An 18,335-nucleotide genomic window follows, 5' to 3' on the forward strand; every position below is an offset into this window, starting at 1 on the left:
GGGAAGCGGGGCCGCTGGGATTAGAACTAGGGTCCATATGGGATCCTGGTGCATGCAAGGCTAGGAGTTTAGCTGCTAGACTACTGTGCCAGGCCCTGTCTTACAAGGTGAGGACTTTAGCCACTAGGCTACCATACCAGGTCCCATGAATATTTTTTCGAACGAAGTGGTAGTTGTCATGGGGGTGTGTGATACACTTTTGAAGGTTTCTATTGAGAACCGTGATTTAATGCCTGACTCCTGATGCATTCTCTTGTCTGCCTGACCAGGAAGTGAAGGAGAGTGGGTGCGGTTCTTAGTGCGTCTGTGGCTCACTGCCCTCACTGTGCCAGCAGGTGCTGTGTCAGCTTACTGTGTGTTCATTTTTTAGGCAAAAGAGCCACACACCACAGGACAGGCCCTTCTGTCTGCATACCTGTAGTGGTTTTTGACAGAGAGTGTTTGATAGAGAGGCAGCCAGCAGTCCTCTGACCTGCAGATCACAGCTGAGCTGCTAAGTCTTGGTGTGACTTCCCAGGAAAGGCCTTCAGGGTGCAAGACAGGAAATGTGTCATTTGATTCTGAGTGGGCCCAGCGCTGGTGGGGGAAGAGAAGATCATCTGCGAGTCACCCAGGCCTGGCCTCCCTCTCCAGTTCCCACATTGTCCACTTAATGAAGAAATGCAAAGGGAAGAAGGAGCAAACATGCCTTCGCTGGACCCGTACATATGCCTGTCTCTGTTTTCCCTGCTGTCACTCCTGAGTTCCACTTTGTCAGTGTTTTACCCGCAACTGGTGTAGCAGTTAGAATGCTTCTTGGGATACCACCCCGTGGCGCAGTGCCTGGGTCGGGGTCCCAGTTCTTCTGATTCTGGCTTCCTGCCAGTGTGCACCCTGAAAGGGTGTAAGTACTTGGGTGCTTGCCACCCACATGGCAGACCTGAGTTGAATTGCAGGCTCCTGGCTTCAGCCTGGCCCGCCCGTGGCTGTAGTGGATGTTTGAGGGATGACTAACAGCAGATAGATCTCTCATTTCTCTCGCTATTTCTCTGCTTTTTCAAATAAAATGAAAATGAATACAATTGAAAAAAATTAAAATCTTGAGTGTTTTGTTATTGGCATCCTAGTGTTCTGATACAAAGACTGTGACATGTATTTTCATAGTTGATTGTCTCCTGTGTGATAAGAAAGATACATGTGTAAGAATAGTAACAGTTGGACTGTGGGTCTCTGACTCTGGTGATGTAGCAGTCCTTTGCCCTATGGTGTAGAACCAGAAGTCCCTGTGGCTTTGATTAGGTTTGGAGTGCTGGGTGTTCATGTGTCCCTCTGTAGAGAGCTGCAGGAGACCCCACACGCCGGGTAGCTGCCTCATGAATGCAGTCAACCTTGGGGGCTGCTTGTCTGAGAGCCTTCCGTCTGTGGGACATTGCCTTGTCACTGCAACACTGCCACTTCTGGGACTATCCAATTTGAAGTCAATTTCAATATCAAGGCCTTGCCTATGCCCTACTGTTTATTACCTTGAGCCTCCAAGGTGGTTTGTTTCAGTGATGGTCCCTATAGAATGAGATTAAACGCAAAGGTTCTACAATGAGGAACTGAAGTGAGGATGGAACCCTGTAGCCTTGGCCTTGGGGGAGTGCTGTTGCCACTGGCTTGTCGGAGCACACCTGGGTCCTTGGCAGGACACTGTGATTTTCCCACTTGGCTCCGTCAGTAGGAAAGGCACAGGCTCATTGTAGTCTGCTCTCACCTGTGAGGTTCGCTCTGTGTTTGCAAGGTGTGCGTTTCCTAGCACCCCCCATGCGTGTCTCCTTGCAGTCAGGACGCTTGAACAAGATGAGCCTCCTCTTTCTGGTCAGCCAGCGTCTGTGAAGTCCCTTCTTGAGCCCAGTGCTCAGCACGGCGGGTCGGGGGGGGGGGGGGGGGATCCAGGGAAGGTGATAACACTGAAGCAGCCCCGTGAGAGGCTGTGGCTGAGGAGGACAGACAGGGAGCACAGTAATGACAGGTCACTGAGTTAAGTGCTTCAGTAGACACCTGTGCAAAGTGCAGCAGGGTCACTGAGAAGAGGGCACGGCCTTCCTGAGTTCAGCTGATCTGAACCTTGGCTGTTCCAGCACCTCAGGGTCTCTGGGAATGTCTCCCTGGCCCAGTGCTGCTCCAGCACCTCAAGGCCTCCTGGAGTGTCTGCCCAGCCCAGGGCTGCTCAGCACCTCAAGGCCTCTGAGAGCCTCCACTGTGCCCAGGGCTGCCTGTCGGTATACCCCCGAAGGACAGCGAGAGGGAGTAAGAGCTAGGGCAGCAGCGACGTGAGCCCTTATTCTTGCTCAGATAAGTGTTGGCTTCCCATCAGGTGCTTCCTGTGGGTGAGGCAGTCATTTCACAGTCTTCTGGTCACTTCTGTCTTGCTTTCTTTTCCCTCTTGTGCATTTTTACTGTGGAGCTGCTGCTCAGGCCTGGGTCTGTCTGGTAGAGCAGTTCTGAGGTCGGAAGTCCCGGTGTACTGCCCCCACTGGTGAGTGGCAGAGCTGAGACTGGGGGCAGACCAGACCTGGCAGGGTCACAACACTTGTTGACCTGCATGTGAACAGGGTTAGGGGAGAGCCAGGATGGGCTAACCGATGATACCCACTGGTACATGCATGAGCCAGAGTAAGTGCAGGCTGGTTGGGCTTTGCTGCAGCGTTAGCTGGCAAACACTGGAAATAGGGGTAAATCCGATCAAGCTAGACTGCAGAACCATCTGGAGAGTGCAAGATCCAGGATTGGGAGTAAGTCCAGTAGGAAAATGGTGGGCACCTCTGTGATGGGCTATAACCCCCACTGGTAAGCATGAGAACCAGGACTGGTGGCAGGCCTAGCTAGACAGGTGGAGGCACCGCCGGCATGAGTGTGGGCTGGATAATGGGGTCAGCTGGGTTGAGCTAGGCTTCAGCACCCCTTGACATGTTTGTGAGCTGAATGGGATGTGGGACAGACTAAACTGGTCTGCTGTACATATGGCAAGCACGACTAAGATGTAGTTCCCACGGGTATATGTAAGAGCCAAATATATGGTGGACAGGGTTGGGCTGGGCCACAGCACCCATTGATTTACGTGAAACATGGGGCTGGAGAAAGAACTGGCCCAACAAGGGGCCTGGCGCAGTGATCTAGCAGTTAAAGTCCTTGCCTTGAACATGCCGTGATCCCATGTGGGTGCCAGTTCTAATCCCGGCAGCTCCACTTCCCATCCAGCTCCTTGCTTGTGGCCTGGGAAAGCAATGGAGGACAGCCCAAAGCTTTGGGACCCTGCACCCGCAGGGGAAGACCAGGAGGAAGTTCCTGGCTCCTGGCTTCGGATTAGCCCAGCACCAGCTGTTGCAGTCATTTGCGGAGTGAATCATCTGATGGAAGATCTACTTCTCTGTCTCTCCTCCTCTCTGTATATCTGACTTTGCAATAAAAATAAATAAATCTTAAAAGAAAAAGAGAAAGAACTGGCCCAGCAATTGCAACTACCAGTATGTGCACAGGCTGACGTGGGAGCCAGACAGGTCTAGAATCACTTCAAACAAGGTTTCTTTGGGTATTCCCCCAACTAAACCCCTGGATTCCGAACTCCAACCATGGGGAGAATTTCAGGATCTGTGGTCTGATCGTGGAGTGCACGTATCAGAACTGGGCCTCCTCAATTGCTGAAGAGCAGTGATTGGATACCCAGATTCACACTGAGGATATGGCAGATCACCACAGCCTATAGAAGACATTTGGTACCATGGCAGAGGAAGGAGGGCAGAACAAATTGGACAACTACCCCAGCCTGGTGTTGACAACGGATATTTGGGTAAATGGAGACTCTAAGATGGTCTCTGTCAGCCAGTGGACCTTGGAAGGATTTCCTCATCCCTGGAGAGGCAAGATCAACAGCATGTCATAACCACTTAAGCAGAACCCACGGAGCATGCTCTGTATCGGTGACCCTGAGGTAACACTGGGTGCGTGTTCCCTATCACCATGCACTGAGACGGTTGGGAGGCTGGGTGTGGTTTCCTCCCCATGTCTCCCCTTCCCCCAGACACAGCCAGAAGAAAAAGAAAATTTGGAAACAGTGGTCTCACCCACTTTTTCCTAATCCTCCACCCTTCCCACCCTGATCAATTCTGTGAACATCATCAAAAATAAAATTTATATTAAAAAAAAAAGAAGTCCCATCGTTGAGCCAGGTGCTAGGGCATCCTCAGCCCTGCCCAGTGTGTGCTTTCTGTTTTACCTGTTATTAAGCCAAGGGGCCCAGGAGAACCTAATGAATCCAGCGCTGCCAAGATCCTGTCCTTCTTGGGCCATGCTGCTGCCTCAGGGGAGGGAAGCTCTCACAGACAGGAAATCAAAGGGGCCACATGGATGCAGAGGACCCAGGTCCAGAAGTGGGAATCTGAAGATCCAGGCATTTGGCTAAAGCACAGAAACTTATAGCAGTTGTTAGAAGAGTTGACCTTCTGACCCCATAACCATTACCATTCTGGACTGTTGAGGGTTTCAAAAGAACTTCAAATAGGATAGAACTGTGAACACCAACTTTCTTTCTTTCTTCTTTTTTTTTTTTAAATTAAGATTTTTATTGGAAAGTCAAATATGCATAGAAAGATCTTCAGTCCACTGGTTCACTCCCCAGGCTGAGCTGATTCAAAGCCAGGAGCTTCTTCCGGGTCTCTCATGTGGGTGCAGGGTCGCAAGGCCTTGGGCCATTTTCAACTGCTTTCCCAGGCCACAAGCCAGGAACTGGATGAGAAGTGGAGCAACCAGCATATGAACTGGTGCCCATATAGGATCCCAGCACATGCAAGGCAAAGACTTTAGCCACTAGGCTACTGAGCCAAGCCTTATAAACACCAACTTTCACTCACTAAAAGGTAGCCATGGGGCCAGAATTGTGGCATAACATGAAAAGCCACTGCCTGCAATATCAACATCCCATATGAGTGCTAGGTTGCATCCTGGTTGTTTCATTTCTGATGCAGTTCCCTGCTAATGGCCTGGAAAGATCAGTGGAAGATGGTTCAAATACTTGGTCCCTGCCACCCATGTGGAATGCCTGGATGAAGCTCCTGGCTCCCAACTTGGGCCTGGTTCAACCCTGGCCATTGCAGCCATCTGGGTCTCTCCTTTTCTGTCTCTCCCTCTATGTAACTGTTTGAAACAAACGAATAAATCTTTTAAAAATAGAAATAAACATGAGATCATAAATTTGTGTATCTTAGAAAACATGAGTTTTCCTTCCACTTTTTACTTTTTTTTCACTTTTTACTTCTTAAGATTTCAAATATATCACCCAAAATATTTTCCCCGTTGCTTTCTCCTTGTATCAAGAAATCCTGTTAGACTCACACGAAAAAAAAACCTCAGTGCTTAAAAAAAAATCCTGTTAGTTTATTGGAGTTATTTCTAAGTTCAGATGAAACTTCCTGGTGTGACTATTTATAGATAGTAAGGTGATCTAGATAAGATTCTTTGAATTTGCCAAGAGCTAATAAATCGACAGGACTTGTTGAATTTCAGTTAGCAGCCACTCCTGCGTGGATTTTGCTGGTGTCATTGTTCAGATGCTTGCTGAGCCAGCAGGAGGCAACATTGCTGTGACTGGATAGTCCCTGACTGTTCAGCAGAGCCCATGTCAGGCAGCTTCAAGCCCTGGGAGACCTTTGCTTCCTTGGTCTCTCTCCTATTCCTGTGATCTGCAGGCCACCTCCCTGACTCACATTTAGGAAGCCCTGCACTGCCCACCCTCACTGCCAGCCTCCCAGTGTGGGCCTGGGGCTTCCCCTCTCAGGGTGGTCTCAGGTGTGCCTCAATTCCTGTGGACAGCCTCCAGTCCCCTCCTGTCCATCCCCCTCCAGTCATGTCACAGAACCTTCTTTGTGCTCTGTCAATCCAGGTGTGTGAGCTCAGGGTGAAATGGGGGTCACGTGCTTCTCACACCCCTGCTTCACTGCTTGGCCCCTTGTCTCCAGGAGCAGCTCTGGGCTGAGCTTTGTGCTCTCTGACCACACTGGGGGTGTGGTCTCAGATCTGCCTAAGCCCATCTGCTGATGTGGGAATTACCCAGAGTGAGAAGAGAGAACTGTTTATTGCCAACTCCGGTGAAGGTCTTGGAAAAGTGAGCTACTTTAAAAAAGAAGCAAAGTTGAATGAATTTGGGCAAGGTCAGAGGAGGAAGGATGCTGTAACTGAAAGGATTCTGTACTTGATATTCCCCGAAAGTCTGAGTTCTTTCTCTGTAAAGAAGCAGGATTGGGCCCAGCGCAGTGACCTAGCAGCTAAAAGTTCTCGCCTTGAACGCACCGGGATCCTATATGGGCGCTGGTTCTAATCCCAACAGCTCCACTTCCCATCCAGCTCCCTGCTTGTGGCCTGGAAAAGCAGTCGAGGACGGCCCAAAGCCTTGGGACCCTGCACCCACATGAGAGACCAGGAGGAAGTTCCTGGCTCCTGGCTTCGGATTGGCACAACACCAGCCATTGCAGTCACTTGGAGAGTGAATCATCAGACAGAAGATCTGCCTCTCTGTCTCTCCTCCTCTCTGTATTCTGACTTTACAATAAAAATAAATAAATCTTAAAAAAAAAAAAGCAGAATTGTAGGTGATACATTCTGGGCACATTTTATACAGTGGTGGCATGGAGCCCTGATGAGCAGAAAAGGTTTTGTCCCTAATCAAAAGTTTGTTCCTATCAAATAACAATGGACTTGGGTGCTAGGGGAAAGTCCCAATCAAAGTTACCAGGAGGGATGAGTGCTGTGGAACGGCACATTAAGCAGTTGTGGGGTCAGCCACATGCCCTGTCAGAGTGCAGGGTTGAGTCCTGGCTACTTGGTGTTTGGTCCAGTTTCCTGCCATCACGCCTGGGAGGCTGGACCAGAAGCTACAAGATGGCCCAAGTGCTCGAGTTCCTACCACCTGGAGGAGTGCCTGGCTCCTGACTTTGGCCTGGCAGAGCCCCAGCTGTTGCAGCCGTGTAGTAAGTGAAGCAGCAGAGGGAAGATCCCTGTCGCTCCAGCTTTAAATACATACATTTGTAGAAAGCCACGGTCGCTGTTTTTCTTCCTTGGGTGATGGCTTCAGATGCTGAGGGCTCTGCTTGTGGAGGGCCAGGGAGTCTGTAAGCCTGTCGCCCTCCCTCTGCCCTCCTTCTGGTCCTAACTGTAGCTAGCTGAAAGGTGTGAGTAATGAGATTAGTGTTGTCATGCTAATCTTGTTTTAGTCTGAATCCTATCGTGAAATGTCCACAGTCTTTTCCCCTGCCAATTGCAGTTCCTCCTTCCCTAGCCTGGGCTTCCTTTTGGAGACCATTCAGGAAGGTGGGACCTGCCTTCCCAGTCTGGGCTGCTCCACAGTGGAGTCAATCCAAAATCTTTGAGTCACTTTTTGTCCTTGAAAAGTAAGTAGAGATGGCTTTTGTTTTGGTTTGGTTTGGTTTGATTGCTAGCAGTAAATATCAATTTGGAAAGTTTTTTTAAGTTTTGTTCCCTATTTCATAAAGTAGTTTGATCTTTTTGCCTGATTGCAGATATCCAGGAGTATCTAAGAAGTGTGTCATGTTGTGACACAGTGGCTTAAGCCACAGCCTCTGATGCCTGAATGCCCTGTGAGATCCTGGTTGAGTCCCGGCTGTTCCACTTCCAGTGCAGCTCCCTGCTAATGTGTCTGGAAAAGCAGTGGAAGATGGCTCCTTGCTATGTGGGAGACTTACTTGGGTTATCTAGGGAATGAAGCAGCAGATGGAAGTTTTCCCCTCTCTGGTTCTGCCTTTCAAATAAATAAATGAACCTTCAAAAAAATAAGAAGAAAGAGAAAAGTGTATTAGAAGAAGCACGATGGCATAACAGGTTAAGTCTCTGTGGCATCAGCATGGGTACTGGTTCAAGTCCCAGCTACTCCACTTATGATCCAGCTCTGTATTATAGGCCAGGGAAAACAGTGGAGGATCATTCAAGTGTTTGGACACCTGGCAACCCACAAGAAGCTCCTGGCTCCTGACTTCAGTTGACCCACTCCAGCCATTTTGGCCATTTGGGGATTCAGCCAGTGGTAGGAGATATTTTCTGTGAATGTGGGTGAGTGGGTGGGTGTGTGTCCTCTCTCTGTTGTAACTCTGTTTTACAATAAATAAATAAATGAATGAATATTTAAATATTTAAATATCAGAATGAGGGCCTATAGCCCAGGAAAGCAGTGGAGGATGGCTCAGGTCCTTGGGCCCCTGAACCCATGGCAGGAGACCCAGGGAAGCCTCCAGCTGGGATCAGCTCAGCTCTGGTTGTTGCAGCTCATCCTTTGTGTCTAGTTGATTTCACTTAACAGGGTCTCCTGCAGGTGCATCCCTGTGGCAGCCTTGGTCTAAAGGCGCTTCTGAAGTGAACTAGCAGGTGGAAGATCTGTCTGTCTGTCTCTCTGTCCGTAAATCTGCCTCTTGATAAAAATAAATCTTTAAAAAATGTTAAAAACCAATGACAAAACAAAGCATGTCATGCATTGGCTGGCTGTGTTGCCAGGCGTGCAGTGTGTTCTTTCAGAGTGTGGATCTGGATCCCAGGCCTCTTGGAGTTCAGAAATATGCTGAGTTCTGACTTGATGCCATCTGCAAGGAGAAATTTCAAATGTTTCATCCATTTGTATCATGATTTTCTTATGTTCCTCCTTTGCTGTCTCTTCTATTTTCTCTCATTCTGTCAATGTTTTTTATTTGAGAAGCACAGCAGCAGAAGAGAGGGAGCTCTACCACCTGTTGATTCCCTCCCCACTGGCTGCAACAGCCAGATCTGGGTCAGTGCACATCCAGGAGCCAGGTGCTCCCTCCCGGTCTCGCCAGTGGCTGGCAGGGACCCAGAAGATAGCACTTGGACCAGTCTCTGCAGGGTGCACCTGCTCAGGGAGCTGGAGGGGAAGCTGGGCGGCCAGGACTTGAGCCGGTGCTCTGGTATGTGGTGTCTGTGTCACAAGTGGCACTTTGACCTGGTGCTGTTTTTGTTTGTCACTGTCCCTTACTTTCTCTTGGCAATATCTCTTCTCCCTTCTGTGCCTTCAGTCTTCCCTTCATTTCTGGGACTGTTTTTTCCCTCATGCTGCCTTTTTTTTTTTAATTTAAGATTTATTTATTTTTTATGGGAAAGTCAGATATACAGAGAGGAGGAGAAACAGAGAGAAAGATCTTCTATCCGATGGTTCACTCCCCCAAGTGACTGCAACGGCTGGTGCTGTGCCGATCCGAAGCCAGGAGCCCAGATCCTTTTCCAGGTCTCCCATGTGGGTGCAGGGTCCCAAGGCTTTGGGCCGTCCTCGACTGCTTTCCCAGGCCACAAGCAGGGAGCTGGATGGGAAGTGGAGCTGCCAGGATTAGAACCTGGCACATGCAAGGCAAGGACTTAGTCACGAGGCTACTGTGCTGGGCCCTTTCCCTCCACCTTTTTCCTGTGCTCTGCTGGATCCACCTTCTCCCTTATCTCCCACCTCCACTCTGAGTGCTCCTTTTCCTTCTCTGAGCCCTTCATAAAAATGAGTTTTCTTTTTTAATTTTACATAGTATTTTAGCTGCTCTGTGATAGTATTTCCCAGTATGTGGTCTTAGTCTGTCATCTTGTTTTCCTGTTTCTTTCTTAAGCTTTTTTTCTTGAATCTTTATATAGATGCTGTGCAGATTTCTCTTTTGTGCTTATCTCTAAATAGAAGCTTTTTTTCAGAAGCAGGCTGTTTGCAGGATGCTATTTGCAGGGTGCAGAGGGAGGTGCTAAGACAGTGCCCCAGGCTGACTTTGAACTCTGGGTGAGTTCACTGACCCCACTGTCCATGCAGCGGTGAAGAGAGGGACTGAGCATCTATAAACATTTCCACTGTGCAAACACTAGCTCCTCAGCTGCCCTAAACGACTCCGTGTGACGTGCAGGACGTGTTGGTGTGGTTACTCAGTGAGCCCCAGCACGGTCCCAGGAAGTGCCTGCCTCCATAAACAAGGAGGGAGTGAGGGCCGAACGGTCAGGCCGATCCGAGATTCACCACCCAGTTCTGCTACCACCATGCTTGTCGGTGCTGTCCTTTCATTCACTTCTCAGAGAGAAATGAAGATGACCTACCTCAGGTGAACATTACAGAATTAAAGTACATTACAAAAAGCGCTTAGCACATGGCAGATGCCCAACAGATACTGCTTCCCACTCAGAAAGGATTGGTTAGCAAAAGGAATAGGAGGGACCTAGTGTGGTAGCCTAGTAGCTGCCTTGCACGCTGAGGCTCCCATATGGGCTCGGGTTCATGTCTTGGATGTCCCATTTACCACTCAACTCCCTGCTTGTGGCTTGGGAAAATGGTAGAAGATGGGCAAAAGCCTTGGGACTCTGCACCTACATGGGAGACCCAAAAGAAGCTCTTGGCTCCTGGCTTGAGATCAGCTCAGCTCTGGCCATTGAGGTCATTTGGGGAGAGAACCAGCAGACCGAAGATTTTCTCTCTGTGTCTCCTTCCCCTGTAAATCTTGCTTTCCAATAAACTTTTTTTTTTTATTTAAGAAGGAATAGAAATAGTACTACAGAGGCTTATTTCCATTTCTTTCCACAGGAATCTTTGCCATTTGATTTTTTCAGGATGGTGGCTTTCTTTATGTGCCCTTATACAATTGTGTATCTCCACAACTCTCCATGCTGCAGAGTAAAGCTCTGAGCCAGGAATCCATTTGCCCGCTTTTCCCCAGCTCTGCCATTCTGCTTTGGTCCTTGAGAATTTGACCATCCCAGGTCTCATGCCCAAGCTCATCCTTTGTGTCTGGCTCATTACACTGGGCATGGTCTCCTCCAGGCGTATCCCTATCACAGCCTTGGTCAGTAGGCTCTTACACATTGCAAGCTTGATGGGATTCTCTTGGATGTCTAGAACACCCTCTGTTTTTCCAGTCATCTGCTGATGAACTTTTGGGTTGCTTCCCTCTGTTGTGAATCTCACTGCTTTGAACTTGACAGTACAAGACAAGAACATTTCATAAAGTTTGTGGAAAACTAGAGTTAAAAGATTAGGGGCAGGCATTTGGCATGATGGTTAAAACACTGTTTGTGACACACCTGTCCCAGATCAGAGTGGTAGGTTATAGAGTTCTGGCTCTGCTCCCAGTCCTAGCTTCCTGCAAATGTGCAACCCGTGAGGCAGCGGGTAATGGCTCAAATATTGCAGTAGAAGACTCAGATTGAGTTCCTGCCTCCTGGCTTTGGTCTGGACCAACTCTACTGTCACTTGTGTGGGGAGTGAACTACCCGTTGAGGGCTTGTACTGTACCACTCACTACTCCCTTTCAAATAAATTTTAAAAGAAAATAAACCTACTTTAGTGCAAAAATTTGAAATCTATGCATAATTTTTAAAAATGTGTAATTACTTTCATTGGAAAGGCAGACATACAGAGAGAAAAGGAGAAACAGAGAAAAAGATCTTGCGTCCATCCTCTGGTTCACTCCAGTTTACTCCTCAAGTGGTTGCACTGGCCAGAGCTGAGTTAATCTGGAGCCAGGAGTCAGGAGCCTCTTCTGGGTCTCCCACATGGGTGCAGGGTCCCAAGGCTTTTCCATCTACTGCTTTCCCAGGCCACAAGCAGGGAGCTTGTATATGTGCAAGACGAGGACTTTAGCCACTAGGCTACTGCACCAGGCTCATAATTTTTCATAATATTCATTTTAATTTATTTTTTTAAACACTGAGTTGTTTATTTTGTAAGAATTTCCGAGAGAGGGAGAAACACAGAGATGCTTGTTTAGTCTCCACACAGCTGCAACAACCAGTGCTGAGCTGGGCTGAAACCAGGAGCCAACAGCTTCATCCAGGTCTCCTACATGGGTGTAGGGGCCCAAACACTTGGGCCATCTTCCTCTGTTTTTCCCAGGCTGTTAGCAGGGAGCTGGATTTGGAGTAGGGAGCACCCAGGACCCAAACTAGTGACCATATGGATTGCCAGCATACCTGCTATACCACAAATGTAAGCTCCTTTCATGAACATTTTGAAGACCCTTTGTATGGATGGATATAAGATTTTTTTTGTCCTGAAACCAAATATAAATCGCATTTTCTAGGAAATACCTTCTTACAGTATCTCTTTGAGTCTCCATTTTCTGTTCTTTTGGGTTGAAAATCCAATGGGATTGCTATATAATATGGTAATTCTTTTTCATATTTTGAGGAACCTTCATGGTGTTTCAGGGACCTATTTCCTGATGGGGAAATATAAACTGTGGCGTTCCCTAGAGAATGATTCTTAAACCAGCCTCATGTTACATTTTGTAAATCGTCTAAAGCGAGGAGCAAGTGTCCTGGTGAAGTGGATTAGGCCCCCAGCTGGGACATCTGCAACCCAAAGGAGCTCTGATCTTGAACTTGGCCTGCTCCTCCTGATCCAGCATTGTGCTGATGCACCTGGGAAGTACTTGAGTCCCTGCACCAACGTGAGAAATCTAGGTGGAGCTCCAGCCTGCTAGCCTCAGCCTGGCTCAGCCCTGGCCAGTGCAGCCATCTGAAGAGTGAACCAGCAAGTGGAAGATCTCTGTCTCTCCTCCCTCCACCTTAACTCCTTGTGTAATTCTGCCTTTAAGATAAATAAAGGAATTTATCTTCTTTAGTGTGCTCCCTTCCTAAGACTAGAACAAATATCCCCAGTTACATGTTAGTACACTCCCTCCCCGAACTGAGGGCAAAATGTGAACAGATGTGCCAGAGAAGATGATGTGTCAGAAGTGCACAGAGGTGGGGCCAGCATTGTGGCATAGTTAAACTGCTACCTGCCTCACCAGCTTCCTGTATGGACACCAGTTCAAATCTCAGGTACTATACCTTTTTTTTTTTTTAAGATTTATTTATTTTTATTGGAAAGTCAGATATACATATACAGACAGGAGAAGAGACAGGAAGATCTTCTGTCTGATGATTCACTCCCACGTGACCATAACGGCCAAAGATCCAAAGCCAGGAGCCAGAAACTTCTTCCTGGTATCCCCTATGGGTGCAGGGTCCCAAGGCTTTGGGCCATCCTTGACTGCTTTCCCAGGCCACAAGCAGGGAGCTGTATGGGAAGCAGGGCTGCCGGGACTAGAACCGGCACCCATATGGGATCCTGGTGCATGCAAGGCGAGGACTTTAGCTGTTAGGCCATGCCGTCGGGCCCAGGTACTGCACTTGCAATCCAGCTCTTTGCTGATGTCCCGGAGAAATCAAGTGCTTAGGACTCTGCACCCATGTGGGAGACCTGGAAGAAGCTCCTGGCTTCAGCCTGGTCCAGTCACTGTTGTTGCCATCATTTGAGGAGTAAACCAGCAGATGAAAGAGCCCTCTCATCTCCCTCTCTCCTCCATTCCCTTATCTCTCTCTCTCTTTCACTCTCTCTCTTCTCTTTCTCTGTAACTCTTTCAAGTAAATCTTTTTTTTTTTTCCAAAATGTATACCAGTGTGCAATGCATCTTTCTTCTCAGTCCTCCACCGGCAAGTAAGCTCGCACTTGGCTCAAGAACCATGATATTTGGCAGTGTCCAGAGCCATATTTGGTGGAGGGAGCTCCAGGCCTCTCATGGTAGAGACCTGGGGTTGTTTGGTTGTGGCTGGACATTATTAATCCAGTTGGTGTTGATGGTATTACTAGTAGTGAAAACTGTCCCTGCTTGGGCAGGACCCTGTGGACCGTGCAGGGTGTGTCACGCAGCTGTCACTGCAGTCCTGCTCCTACAGGGCAGCTGGAACGCTGAGAAGGGGCTTTGCCAGAATGTACACAGGCTCTGTGTGCTCTCATCACCTGTGCCCTCAGCCAGCCCCTCTGCCATTGCTGGAAGGAGAGACTGGAGCTGCAGGGTGCCTGATGTGGGAGGACCCTGTGGTCTCATCAGTGGGTATGGAAGCATCAGAGGTGTCAGAGTGGTGATGAGGCCCTGGCACTGTCTGATTGGCCACAGCCTGAGCTCCCCAGCCTGCTCTGAGCCTGCCTGTCTGTGCTTCTCCTCCAGGTGCACTACATCCTGCAGGAGGTGGTCATGGGGGGCATGGTGCTGGAGACAAACATGAACGAGATCGTCGCCCAGATTGAAGCCCAGAACCGGCTGGAGAAATCCGAGGTGAGTCCACAGCCAGGCCTAGAGGGGGCCATGCACGTGTGCTGGTGGTGGGGGCTGTTGGGAAGTGTCCTGGAGTCTGTTGATGCGAAGCTAAGCCCTGCAAGTTCAGCAGGTAAGGAGGTGTCAGGGGCTCAGGCTTGGGGCAAGAAGGGTGAGTAGAAGAGCCAGATGGCCAAGGAAGGCAGGTGGCCCTCCTTCCCAAGCCCTACATTTCCCTGGAGGGACCTAGCAGCCCCTGCTCCAACTCTGGGATTGTCCTGGTTGGTATGCCTTCTGAGTCTGCCCACCAGCAGCCATTTCTTGTGTCTGCCACTCCGCACAGTTGCCAGCGCCCTTTCTCCCAGCTATCCTTATGAAAAGCCACGGCTGAGTGTGGTCTGGGTTCACAAGCAACATATCCCGGTCCACCCTAGCATGGAGCTCATGGGAAGGCTGTCCTCCCACTCCTCAGACTTGTTGGGAGCCCCGATTCCAGGCACCCTCCTTCTCACTTGGACGGCCACATCATGCATCCGTTGGTGTGTTCCCAATCCCGTGAGCTCTCCCTGCACGCACCCCAGCAGCCCTGCCGGGGGGGGTGCTTTTTAGCACACAGCTCCTGTGCCGCGGAGTGCTTTAGGAAGTGCATGCATGGTGAGTAAGGCAGCAACCAGGGGGTCAAGAAGCAGAAGTGGAGATTTGCTGGGTGAGGGTGGGTTTAGAATCAGTGCCTGAGATGAGGGAGTGACTCCGAGGGTCTTTGTCAGCATCTCCCCTCCTCTGCACACTGGAGTGAGGTTGGGCTGACTGTGCATGGTCCTCCCTTTGTTTTATCAGTCCCGGTCCCTCCATGTCTGCCACAGCTACTCATGGCCACATGGCATGTCCACAGCCCGCTGTCCCACCTCACCGTCAGCTGGCAAGGGTGCTGTGACAGGCTGTCTTCCTTGAAGAGCTTCCCTGTGATGTCAGTGTTACCCACTATTCAGCCCCTTTAGGGTTTTGTTTGTTTCAAAATTGGAAAAGAGCCACAATGCTTCACCTGATGTGGACAAACCACCTCCAAGAACTTGAGTACACATGTCCTCAGCACCCACTGTGCACCAAGCACTGTGGGGGCTGCAACCATCCAGCTGTGGAGTTGCAGTCCACCTCCAAGGAGCCTGCACTCATAGGAGACTCAGGCCAGACCCCTTCCTCCCCATGTCCGCTGTGGTGGCTGCCCTGGAGGGAACGGAGGAAGAATAGCACTGGCGGGCTGAGTGGGAGTTCCTAGGCTTGTTGATAAAGCACTCTAGGCAGCCGACCCTGAGACGTGTCTGTTTGTCCCCAGGGCGGCCTCTCAGCAGCGCCAGCACGGGCCGTGTCTGCCGTGAAGAACATCAACCTGCCCGAGATCCCACGCAACATCAACCTCGGCGACCTCAACATCAAAGTCCCCAACCTGTCCCAGTTTGTCTGAGGGTGAAGGAGTGGGTGACCTGGAGTCCTTGAAACGGGCCAAGCCCAACAAGTCCAGAAACAACTCGTACAAGCCTTAGGAGTGTCAGACCACGGGCCCTCGAGCCTGCCTGGGTGGTGTACAGCAGAAAAGGGATTCCCACGGAGACGGCTGCTCTGGGCTCTACCCTCGGCTGCAGCGTGCCCATCTAGGACATGGGGCTTCTGTAGATGGCAGGGGCCCTGCACTCCCAGTGGGGTTAGGCACACACTACTTGCACCTTTACCGCCCCCATGCAGCTGCTCCATAGCCTGGGGATTATGTTGAGCAGGTCATCTGCTTCCCTAAACCTCACCTTGGAACCAAGTACGGTCCCTTCCTAGAGACTTCAGTCTTAGCACACAAGCTCACAGGGCAGGGGGTGAGGTGCCACAGAGAAAGAGAAGGGCTGATCTGTCCCATCTGGGGGTGTCATGAGTGGCAGGTAAGGGCCGCCCCCTTGCTAACTTGGCATATATGTTGCACCTGAGCCCTTGTGCAGTGCCGGGCTCTTTGGTTGACACGTCCTGCAGGATATTTGGCCCCACTTCACTGTCCTGCTTCTGTTGTCACAGGTATTGAGGTGCAGGACACAGTGCAGACTGGAAGCCTGGAGTATGCCCACCACCCTTCTGTGGGTGGGGAGAGCGCCCCTCTAGATGCGCCAAGAGGTCCCTGGTGACGAGCAGAGGCCCCGAGTCTGCAGAAGGCCCACGACAACCTGTGGAACATCCCAAACTGTGGCTCTTTACAAGTTTAAAATATACTCTCCTCGCGAGAGCAGAAAGTCCATTTGCTGTGTTGTGACTGCTGAGTTCCCTCCCTAGAAAACTCTCGGGCTTCCAGCATCCAGCATGTGGGGTCTAAGCAGAGGTCACCCCAGGGCAGGGACAGGGGAAGTCCTGGCTCAGCACTCACCATGCCCTGCTCCTCGCCCTGTGATCCCAGTGCTCGACTTTGGTGGCTGATGTAGAGCTGCCCTGCTCCTGGGAATCAGGCCTCCTGCCCCTGCCCCTGCCCCTGCCCCTGCCCCATCGCAGCCAGGCCTGGCCACGGTGCTGTGCTGCCTTGATACACACCTTCCCTGTGACGAGTCCCCTGGGGAGTTCCCGAGCCAACCGCCCAGGAAGCCAGGCCGTCTCGCTGGCTCTCCTCCTCACGCCGTCACAGAGCAGATCTGAGGTGACAGCTGCGGGACTGTGGCAGGGCCGCAGCACTTGCATTTTTTTTTTAAGATTTATTTATTTTTATTGCAAATTCAGATATATAGAGAGGAGGAGAGATAGAGCAAGATCTTCCGTCCAATGATTCACTCCCCAAGTGACCGGAATGGCCGGTGCTGCTCCGATCTGAAGCCAGGAGCCAGGAACTTCCTCCAGGTCTCCCACGCAGGTGCAGGGTCCCAATGCATTGGGCCGTCCTCGACTGCTTTCCCAGGCCACAAGCAGGGAGCTGGATGGGAAGTGGAACTGCCAGGATTAGAACCGGCACCCATATGGGACCCCGGCACATTCAAGGTGAGGACTTTAGCTACTATGCCACGCTGCTAGGCCCAGCACTTAGCATTTTTGTACTTCCTATGTTTCATGCCTCTTGCTGCCTCTCCTCCTCACCCTGTCAGTTCCTCTGGGCCAGTCTGAGAGATGGCAATCTATCACGGTGGGCCTTGTGTGGCAAGGGAGCCAGACCTCTGGGCAGCCTCAGGGATGGCTGTAGTTTAGCAGGTGGGCATGTGGTGTGGCCAGAGGGCACTGCAGGTGAGCCTTTGTAACATCATCTGTGAGGGCTCTGCTTTGCCTTGTCTGGTCTGTGTTTCAGCACATCACAGATGTCCCACACTCAGTGACAGGGATCAGGAATAAAGGAAGGAGACGGCGCTTACCGTGCACCTGCTGTGAGGGCCTATGCAGGGTCCTCGGCACTCCTCTCCTACAGCATCCCATTCCCGTGGTGAGGTAGGAAAATAGACCCAGAAAGGCCACACCCTGCACTCAGGTGGCACCAAGGAGACAGTCTGCCTGCCAGAGTCCATGGGGTCCTACCAATCGTCTGAAGAGACTCCTCCCAAATTTTTTTTAAAGATTTATTTATTTTATTACAAAGTCAGATATACAGAGAGGAGAGACAGAGAAGAAGATCTTCCGTCCGATGATTCACTCCCCAAGTGAGCTGCAACGGCCGGTGCGCGCCGATCCGATGTCGGGAACCAGGAACCTCCTCCGGGCCTACCACGCAGGTGCAGGGTCCCAATGCACTGGGCCGTCCTTGACGGCTTTCCCAGACCACAAGCAGGGAGCTGGATGGGAAGTGGAGCTGCCAGGATTAGACTTGGCGCCCATATGGGATCCCGGGGCTTTCAAGGCGAGGACCTTAGCCGCTAGGCCACGCCGCCGGGCCCAACTCCTCCCAATTTTGTCATCTTTTTCATAGAATGGAAACAGTCTCAGAGAGGGTTTTAGGTAATGGCTCATCAGCTGCGGGGATAACAGCAGTGTTGTAAGGCCGCCGGTGGCTTCATCATGCTGTGTCAGAGCTGGGGGTCCTCATGTCCCATGCGTGCCCTCCCCTGTCCTTCTCTCCCCTGATGGTGAAGCAGAAGCCGTGACTGGGAGGCAGAGCGGGCCACAAGATGGAGCCAGGCCGTGGCCTCCCAGTTCCCATGTGGGTGTGTGGATTCATGCCAGGCACAGGACCACTGCATGAGCTGGGCTTCCCCCAAGCACCTGGGCAGCGTCTCTCATGCTGCTTTTTTTTTTTTTTTTTAAGATTTATGTTATTTTTATTGG

At 50.7% G+C, this 18,335-nt stretch overlaps 1 protein-coding gene across 4 annotated transcripts in view; it reads left to right on the forward strand.

Moving 5' to 3' along the window:
* AP3S2 (adaptor related protein complex 3 subunit sigma 2) overlaps positions 1-16,341 on the forward strand; it is a 58,823-nt gene extending 42,482 nt beyond the window's left edge. For 2 of the 4 annotated variants that reach the window (XM_058665587.1, XM_058665589.1), the window contains 2 exons: positions 13,983-14,090; positions 15,403-16,341. In XM_058665587.1, coding sequence (XP_058521570.1) covers positions 13,983-14,090; positions 15,403-15,531 — 237 coding nt within the window. In that variant the 3' untranslated portion in view covers positions 15,532-16,341. The remainder of the gene's footprint in view (positions 1-13,982; positions 14,091-15,402) is intronic. The other 2 variants (XM_004577931.3, XM_012928551.2) reach the window with 2 other exon arrangements.
* The last annotated feature ends 1,994 nt before the right edge of the window (positions 16,342-18,335 follow it).

This window comes from Ochotona princeps, chromosome 6, assembly GCF_030435755.1.
Source record: "Ochotona princeps isolate mOchPri1 chromosome 6, mOchPri1.hap1, whole genome shotgun sequence".
Taxonomy (NCBI): Eukaryota; Metazoa; Chordata; class Mammalia; order Lagomorpha; family Ochotonidae; genus Ochotona; species Ochotona princeps.